Raw genomic sequence first — 10,000 nt, 5'->3', positions numbered from 1 at the left:
TGTGATTGGTTTAGAACTGTAGTGTATTACTTTGTGATTGGTTTAGAACTGTGGTGTATTACTTTGTGATTGGTTTAGAACTGTGGTGTATTACTTTGTGATTGGTTTAGAACTGTGGTGTATTACTTTGTGATTGGTTTAGAACTGTGGTGTATTACTTTGTGATTGGTTTAGAACTGTGGTGTATTACTTTGTGATTGGTTTAGAACTGTGGTGTATTACTTTGTGATTGGTTTAGAACTGTAGTGTATTACTTTGTGATTGGTTTAGAACTGTGGTGTATTACTTTGTGATTGGTTTAGAACTGTGGTGTATTACTTTGTGATTGGTTTAGAACTGTGGTGTATTACTTTGTGATTGGTTTAGTACTGTGGTGTATTACTTTGTGATTGGTTTAGAACTGTGGTGTATTACTTTGTGATTGGTTTAGAACTGTAGTGTATTACTTTGTGATTGGTTTAGAACTGTGGTGTATTACTTTGTGATTGGTTTAGAACTGTGGTGTATTACTTTGTGATTGGTTTAGAACTGTAGTTTATTACTTTGTGATTGGTTTAGAACTGTGGTGTATTACTTTGTGATTGGTTTAGAACTGTGGTGTATTACTTTGTGATTGGTTTAGAACTGTAGTGTATTACTTTGTGATTGGTTTAGAACTGTGGTGTATTACTTTGTGATTGGTTTAGAACTGTGGTGTATTACTTTGTGATTGGTTTAGAACTGTAGTGTATTACTTTGTGATTGGTTTAGAACTGTAGTGTATTACTTTGTGATTGGTTTAGAACTGTGGTGTATTACTTTGTGATTGGTTTAGAACTGTAGTGTATTACTTTGTGATTGGTTTAGAACTGTAGTGTATTACTTTGTGATTGGTTTAGAACTGTGGTGTATTACTTTGTGATTGGTTTAGAACTGTAGTTTATTACTTTGTGATTGGTTTAGAACTGTGGTGTATTACTTTGTGATTGGTTTAGAACTGTGGTGTATTACTTTGTGATTGGTTTAGAACTGTGGTGTATTACTTTGTGATTGGTTTTTAGTAACTGTGGTGTATTACTTTGTGATTGGTTTAGAACTGTGGTGTATTACTTTGTGATTGGTTTAGAACTGTGGTGTATTACTTTGTGATTGGTTTAGAACTGTGGTGTATTACTTTGTGATTGGTTTAGAACTGTGGTGTATTACTTTGTGATTGGTTTAGAACTGTGGTGTATTACTTTGTGATTGGTATAGAACTGTAGTTTATTACTTTGTGATTGGTTTAGAACTGTGGTGTATTACTTTGTGATTGGTTTAGAACTGTGGTGTATTACTTTGTGATTGGTTTAGAACTGTGGTGTATTACTTTGTGATTGGTTTAGAACTGTGGTGTATTACTTTGTGATTGGTTTAGAACTGTGGTGTATTACTTTGTGATTGGTTTAGAACTGTGGTGTATTACTTTGTGATTGGTTTAGAACTGTGGTGTATTACTTTGTGATTGGTTTAGAACTGTAGTGTATTACTTTGTGATTGGTTTAGAACTGTGGTGTATTACTTTGTGATTGGTTTAGAACTGTGGTGTATTACTTTGTGATTGGTTTAGAACTGTGGTGTATTACTTTGTGATTGGTTTAGAACTGTAGTTTATTACTTTGTGATTGGTTTAGAACTGTGGTGTATTACTTTGTGATTGGTTTAGAACTGTGGTGTATTACTTTGTGATTGGTTTAGAACTGTAGTGTATTACTTTGTGATTGGTTTAGAACTGTGGTGTATTACTTTGTGATTGGTTTAGAACTGTGGTGTATTACTTTGTGATTGGTTTAGAACTGTAGTGTATTACTTTGTGATTGGTTTAGAACTGTAGTGTATTACTTTGTGATTGGTTTAGAACTGTGGTGTATTACTTTGTGATTGGTTTAGAACTGTAGTGTATTACTTTGTGATTGGTTTAGAACTGTAGTGTATTACTTTGTGATTGGTTTAGAACTGTGGTGTATTACTTTGTGATTGGTATAGAACTGTAGTTTATTACTTTGTGATTGGTTTAGAACTGTGGTGTATTACTTTGTGATTGGTTTAGAACTGTGGTGTATTACTTTGTGATTGGTATAGAACTGTGGTGTATTACTTTGTGATTGGTTTAGAACTGTGGTGTATTACTTTGTGATTGGTTTAGAACCGTATCTACCTCAGATCCTGACCGTTGTCATCAGATGAGACGTCATCGATGTGGACTTGGTCGCACTCCTAAAACACAGAGAAGACATTCATCACATTCATAATTAACAATAACCCAAATAATCAACTAGATAAACAATTCACAGTAAACATTTCACATAATTATTTTAGAGAGAAAAATAACTTTTTCCTTCAAGTTATTTCAAGATTTAAATGACAGAGATTTTTTTCCATTAATTTAAATCCCTCTCTCCTATAGGGGAATATGTTGCAATTTAGGATATACCTCTGATGATTACTGGTTCTGGCCCCACAGTCCACCAGACTCCCAACACTAGGGGCGTGTCAAGATATGACCATCCTCAGACACACCCAATCAAACCCTGATCCCCTGATCCAAACACATATCAGCTGGGTAGTTGATTAGCCATGTCTGGGAACAGACTGATTGGAATTTTATTTGGAGGTAGGTGGATTACTTCTCATTTGAACCATTGAAACGAAGAACCACATATTCAATTCAATTTCATCAGAAAGTTGTCTCAGTTCACATTCTAGGTGAGAGTGTGGGAGGGGGTGTAGGGGAGGAGAGATAAGAGGAGAGGAGGGAAGAGGAGAGGGAAGAGGAGGGAGAGAAAAGGAGGGGAGATAAGAGGAAAGTAGGGAAGAGGAGAGGAGGGAAGAGGAGTGGAGGGAAGAGGAGGTAGATAAGAAGAGGGGATGGGAGAGAAGAGGAGAGGAGGGAGAGAATAGGAAGGAGAGAGGAGGAGGTGAGAGAAGAGGATGGGAGACTGGGGGAGTGGAGAGTGGAGAGTGGGGGAGTGAAGTGTGGGGTAGGGGAGATATGAGGAGGGAGATAAGAGGAGGAAAGAGTGGGGGAGGGGAGAGAAGAGAAGAGGAGGGTAGAGAAGAGGAGGGAGTGAAGAGGAGGGAGTGAAGAGGAGGGTAGGGCAGAGAAGAGGAGAAAGAGAAGACAAGGGAGAGAAGAGGAGGGAGAAAAGAGGGGGAGAATAAAGATATCCATGGTGTTTATAGCAGCATCTGTGTCTGTGTCTGTGTGTTTGTATCCATGTGTGTGTGTACATGTGTGTGTCTGCATGCGTCCATGGGTCTTCCTGTATGTGCTTCCCTTTCCCTGCAGGCCTCGCTGGTGTTGGAGAGGCTGAGGGAATCTGCAGCTCTCTCTGATTCAGCCGCCCCTCAGTAACACAATCCAGACGTTCTGCTAAATGTAACCTACTAGAAAAATTGAACCTGATGCTAACCGCCAATGAAATGATGACCTCTGATTACTGCTGCGCCACACACCAGCACAGCCCCGGGGCTAGAGCACTGCTCTCTCTCTCTCTCTCTCTGTCTCTCTCTCTCTCTCGCTCTCTCTGTCTCTCTCTCTCGCTCTCTCTCTGTCTCTCTGTCTCTCTCTCTCTCTCTCTCTCTCTCTCTCTCTCTCTCTCTCTCTCTCTCTCTCTCTCTCTCTCTCTCTCTTACTGGAGAATGCAAACTGAAAATCTGTTATTAGTTTTCCATTTATAGGAGTCCTCCACCCTCATCTCTTCCCTCTCCTCCCCTCATCCCCCTCCTCCTCCCCCCTCCTCTCCTCCTCCCCCCTCCTCTCATCCCCCTCCTCCTCCCCCTCCTCTCCTCCTCCTCTCCTCCTCCCCCTCCTCTCCTCCTCCTCCCCCCTCCTCCCCCTCCTCTCCTCCTCCTCTCCTTCTCCTCCCCCTCCTCCCCCCTCCTTCTCCCCCTCCTCTCATCCCCCCTCCTCCTCCCCCTCCTCTCCTCCTCCTCCTCCTCCTCCTCTCCTCCTCCTCTCCTCCTCCCCCTCCTTCTCCCCCTCCTCTCATCCCCCTCCTCCTCCCCCCCCTCTCCTCCTCCTCTCCTCCTCCTCCCCCCTCATCCCCCCTCCTCCTCCCCCTCCTCTCCTCCTCCCCCCTCCTCTCATCCCCCCTCCTCCTCCCCCTCCTCTCCTCCCTCCCCCTCCTCCTCCCCCCCTCCTCTCCCCTCCTCCTCTCCCTCCTCCCCCTCCTCTCCTCCTCCTCCCCCTCCTCCCCCTCCTCTCCTCCTCCTCTCCTTCTCCTCCCCCTCCTCCCCCTCCCCTCCCTCCCCCCCTCCTCTCCTCCTCCTCTCCTCCTCCCCTCTCCTCCTCCTCTCCTCCTCCCCTCCTTCTCCCCCTCCTCTCATCCCCCCTCCTCCTCCCCCTCCTCTCCTCCTCCTCTCCTCCTCCTCCTCCCTCCCCCTCCTCCTCCCCCTCCTCTCCTCCCTCCTCCCCCTCCCTCCTCCTCCTCCTCTCCTCCTCCCTCCCCCTCCTCTCCTCCTCCTCTCCTCCTCCTCTCCCCTCCTCCCTCCTCCTCCTCTCCTCCTCCCCCTTCTCCCCCTCCAGGCGATCATTGTTAATAAGAATTTGTTCTTAAATGACTTTATGAAATAAAGGAGAAATACATAAAATACAATCTAAAGTAGTGTGTGTGTGTGTGTGTGTGTGTGTGTGTGTGTGTGTGTGTGTGTGTGTGTGTGTGTGTGTGTGTGTGTGTGTGTGTGTGTGTGTGTGTGTGTGTGTGTGTGTGTGTGTGTGTGTGTGTGTGTGATTTGAAGATTTGATTGATGTAAGCTTCAGTTAAAAGAGAAGTCAGATTATTGATAATTGAACTTTTAAACAACAAAAAAATATCCTTTTAATTTATGAAGAATAACACCCCCGTGACTCTGATCTGTACCTGAAATTCCTCAAACATTTAATTCCTGCAGTTAAGTAGTTTTCAAATGGTTGCGTAACTACATGGTGAAAAGGTTAAGTCCTCAACCTTTTTGAAGTTTCTATTAAAACATTTCTCCTGGAAGTTGAAACTAAGGAAGGAGAGAGTTTAAAATTCCTTTGGCTTTTATAGAATGAAAAATTCTTCCCCGGTTTTTTGAAGCTTGTTTTAATTAGCTTTCCGGCGTGTGTTAAGACACCCAAACAGAGAAAGGACTTCCTTGTTTTAAGTCCCTCTGAACGGGGCCAAATGCTGACGTTATTGCATTCCTGCCTAATGCAGCGGCAGGGGCAAGGGACCGTAAAACTGTTTTATTTCACTGGTTCCCATCTGAACAAATTTTTCATCTCCCTGGATTTGTGGGGAAAGGGAGGAGAGGAGAAAAGGAGGAGGAGAGGGAGACGTGAAGAGAAACTCAAAACAGCTGTTCAGTAACAGAATTAAAATCTTGACCCCCCCCCCAACCCTCTAAGCTCTAATGCTGCCTGCCATTCTCAGCCAAGCCCTCTCCCTGAGAGTTCCACATACAAAAAGGAAAATGCTTTGACCCTTTGACCTCCTCTCTGGGGCTCCAGAGCCCCACGATAACGGGGTGGAGATTGGGAGGAGAAGGGTGGAGGAGAGGACGGGGGGGGGGGTAGAGCTAAAGTGAACTCACATGGAGAGAGAGAGAACTATGTTCTAAAAAATGGACTGTCACTATGTAGTGTGTGTGTGTGTGTGTGTGTGTGTGTGTGTGTGTGTGTGTGTGTGTGTGTGTGTGTGTGTGTGTGTGTGTGTGTGTGTGTGTGTGTGTGTGTGTGTGTGTGTGTGTGTGTGTGTGTGTGTGTGTGTTTGTGTGTGTGTGTGTGTGTGTGTGTGTGTGTGTCTAATGGTTCGGGCGAGCAACAATTTGATAAAAGCTCTGGACGTGTAGCCAGGAACTATTTGAGGCCAAGAAGACTTTTGGTCATAATGTGTTCTCACTAACACACTGTAGTTCAGAGGGATTCACACACACACACACACACACACACACACACACACACACACACACACACACACACATTTTCACGACCACTTTAAAAACGTAAAAACGAAGAAAAACACTCAAAATGAAATGGCAGTTTGTTTAGGACAACAACTTGTAATTCATTATAATATGTATTTATTTATTTATTTATTTTATTTCTCCTTTATTTAACCAGGTAGGCTAGTTGAGAACAAGTTCTCATTTACAACTGTGACCTGGCCAAGAATAAAGCAAAGCAGTGAGACAGAAACAACAACACAGAGTTACACATGGAGTAAACAAACATACAGTCAATAATACAGTAGAAAGAATCTATATACAGTGTGTGCAAATGTAGAAGAGTAGGGAGGTAAGGCAATAAACAGGCCATAGAGGGAAAATAATTACAATTTAGCATTAACACTGGAGTGATAGATGTGCAGATGATGATGTGCAAATAGAGATACTGGGGTGCAACAGAGCAAGAGGGTAAGTAATAAAATGGGGATGAGGTAGTTGGGTGGGCTATTTACAGATGGGCTGTGTACAGAGGTGCAGTGATCTGTGAGCTGCTCTAACAGCTGATGTTTAAAGATAGAGAGGGAGATATAAGACTCGACTTTCAGCTATTTTTTTTTTGCAATTAGTTCCAGTCATTGGCAACAGAGAACTGGAATGAAGGGCGGCCAAAGGAAGTGTTGGCTTTGGGGATGACCAGTGAAATACACCTGCTGTAGCACGTGCTACAGGTGGGTGTTGCTATGGTACAAGATTTAGATGCAAGTGGCTGTTCCACTGGTTGTCATAAGGTGTATGCACCAATTTGTAAGTCGCTCTGGATAAGAGCGTCTGCTAAATGACTTAAATGTAATGTAAATGTAAAATGTAATGTGACCTGAGAGCTGAGATAAGGCAGGGCCGTAGTGGTGTGTGTGTGTCTGTTAGAGTAGGACAACAACTTGTAATTCATTATAATCTGTAATAGGGTGTGTCTGTTTTTTTTTTCAGGACAACAAAGTGCCCTTGGTTACCCTCTTTACAGAACCAACATAAACCCTTTCCATTCATTGTCTAAGCTCAACGCCCGTAAACTGGTGTAAATCACAGGAATGTTTTCAATGTCTGTCTATTCAATTCTAATTACCTGCTAATTACCTGCTAATGAACCACACACACCCATTCACTACCATACACACACACACACACACACACACACACACACACACACACACACACACACACACACACACACACACACACACACACACACACACACACACACACACACACACACACACACACACACAGCTGACTGCAAAAGCCCCTATTACCTAACTATTTAACTGTGCTATTGAGCCATTCTTCACTAATAAATTGAAGAGTACAGTAGACCAGACACGACAAAACCTCGAGCTCTGGAAACAGAAGTCATAAAAACAACATGTGTTTTATCAATTAGGTCTAGCAGATGTTTAGTGAGATGTTTTAAACTGAACCCAACAACAACTCCTATCGAACAATATTATATAGTTCAAGTAAGTCTGGTACAATATTACATAGTTCAAGTAGGTCTGGTGCAATATTATATAGTTCAAGTAGGTCTGGTACAATATTATATAGTTCAAGTAGGTCTGGTGCAATATTATATAGTTCAAGTAGGTCTGGTACAATATTATATAGTTCAAGTAGGTCTGGTACAATATTATATAGTTCAAGTAGGTCTGGTGCAATATTATATAGTTCAAGTAGGTCTGGTACAATATTATATAGTTCAAGTAGGTCTGGTGCAATATTATATAGTTCAAGTAGGTCTGGTACAATATTATATAGTTCAAGTAGGTCTGGTACAATATTATATAGTTCAAGTAGGTCTGGTGCAATATTATATAGTTCAAGTAGGTCTGGTTCAATATTATATAGTTCAAGTAGGTCTGGTGCAATATTACATAGTTCAAGTAGGTCTGGTGCAATATTATATAGTTCAAGTAGGTCTGGTACAATATTATATAGTTCAAGTAGGTCTGGTGCAATATTATATAGTTCAAGTAGGTCTGGTACAATATTATATAGTTCAAGTAGGTCTGGTACAATATTATATAGTTCAAGTAGGTCTGGTGCAATATTATATAGTTCAAGTAGGTCTGGTTCAATATTATATAGTTCAAGTAGGTCTGGTGCAATATTACATAGTTCAAGTAGGTCTGGTGCAATATTATATAGTTCAAGTAGGTCTGGTGCAATATTATATAGTTCAAGTAGGTATGGTGCAATATTATATAGTTCAAGTAGATCTGGTTCAATATTATATAGTTCAAGTAGGTCTGGTGCAATATTACATAGTTCAAGTAGGTCTGGTGCAATATTATATAGTTCAAGTAGGTCTGGTGCAATATTATATAGTTCAAGTAGGTCTGGTGCAATATTATATAGTTCAAGTAGGTCTGGTGCAATATTATATAGTTCAAGTAGATCTGGTGCAATATTATATAGTTCAAGTAGGTCTGGTGCATTATTATATAGTTCAAGTAGGTCTGGTGCAATATTACATAGTTCAAGTAGGTCTGGTGCAATATTATATAGTTCAAGTAGGTCTGGTGCAATATTATATAGTTCAAGTAGGTCTGGTGCAATATTATATAGTTCAAGTAGATCTGGTACAATTTTAGGTATGGTGCAATATTATATAGTTCAAGTAGGTCTGGTACAATTTTAGGTATGGTGCAATATAATATAGTTCAAGTAGGTCTGGTACAATATTACATAGTTCAAGTAGGTCTGGTACAATATTATATAGTTCAAGTAGGTCTGGTACAATATTGTATAGTTCAAGTAGGTCTGGTGCAATATTATATAGTTCAAGTAGATCTGGTACAATATTACATAGTTCAAGTAGGTCTGGTACAATATTGTATAGTTCAAGTAGGTCTGGTGCAATATTATATAGTTCAAGTAGATCTGGTACAATATTACATAGTTCAAGTAGGTCTGGTACAATATTATATAGTTCAAGTAGGTCTGGAATATCCAGGTAGTTCTGGAACAATATTATAGAGTTCAGGTAGTTCTAGAACAATATTATAGAGTTCAGTTAGTTCTGGAACAATATGTCAGAGTTCAGGTAGTTGTGGAACAATATGTTAGAGTTCAGGTAGTTCTGGAACAATATGTTTAGAGTTCAGGTAGTTCTGGAACAATATGTTAGAGTTCAGGTAGTTCTAGAACAATATGTTAGAGTTCAGGTAGTTCTGGAACAATACGTTAGAGTTCAGGTAGTTCTGGAACAATATGTCAGAGTTCAGGTAGTTCTGGAACAATATGATAGATTTCAGGTAGTTCTGGAACAATATGTTAGAGTTCAGGTAGTTCTGGAACAATATGTTAGAGTTCAGGTAGTTCTGGAACAATATGTTTAGAGTTCAGGTAGTTCTGGAACAATATGTTAGAGTTCAGGTAGTTCTAGAACAATATGTTAGAGTTCAGGTAGTTCTGGAACAATACGTTAGAGTTCAGGTAGTTCTGGAACAATATGTCAGAGTTCAGGTAGTTCTGGAACAATATGATAGATTTCAGGTAGTTCTGGAACAATATGTTAGAGTTCAGGTAGTTCTGGAACAATATGTCAGAGTTCAGGTAGTTCTGGAACAATATGTTAGAGTTCAGGTAATTCTGGAACAATATGTCAGAGTTCAGGTAGTTCTGGAACAATATGTTAGAGTTCAGGTAGTTCTGGAACAATATGTTAGAGTTCAGGTAGTTCTGGAACAATATGTTAGAGTTCAGGTAGTTCTAGAACAATATGTCAGAGTTCAGGTAGTTCTGGAACAATATGTTACAGTTCAGGTAGTTCTAGAACAATATGTCAGAGTTCAGGTAGTTCTGGAACAATATTATAGAGTTCAGGTAGTTACTGTGCTGCATAATGTCCTGCAGCTGTCTGATCTCTCTCTAATGCATGTTGTAATGTTCTATCTGTGGGCACATCCAGGGGCCAGTTTCATTGAATAATGTAGAATAAACATTTCAGCTGGTGTTTTTGGTCCCTGTGTGTGTGTGTGTGTGTGTGTGTGTGTGTGTGTGTGTGTGTGTGTGTGTG

At 41.0% G+C, this 10,000-nt stretch overlaps 1 protein-coding gene across 15 annotated transcripts in view; it reads right to left on the bottom strand.

Moving 5' to 3' along the window:
• eya1 (EYA transcriptional coactivator and phosphatase 1) overlaps window positions 1–10,000 on the bottom strand; it is a 152,913-nt gene that overhangs the window by 27,011 nt on the left and 115,902 nt on the right. For all 15 annotated transcript variants that reach the window (XM_052498894.1, XM_052498923.1, XM_052498931.1 and 12 more), the window contains one exon: window positions 2,174–2,232. In XM_052498894.1, coding sequence (XP_052354854.1) covers window positions 2,174–2,232 — 59 coding nt within the window. The remainder of the gene's footprint in view (window positions 1–2,173; window positions 2,233–10,000) is intronic.

Source organism: Oncorhynchus keta, chromosome 4, assembly GCF_023373465.1.
Source record: "Oncorhynchus keta strain PuntledgeMale-10-30-2019 chromosome 4, Oket_V2, whole genome shotgun sequence".
Taxonomy (NCBI): Eukaryota; Metazoa; Chordata; class Actinopteri; order Salmoniformes; family Salmonidae; genus Oncorhynchus; species Oncorhynchus keta.
This window is presented reverse-complemented; position numbering and strand designations above follow the sequence as displayed.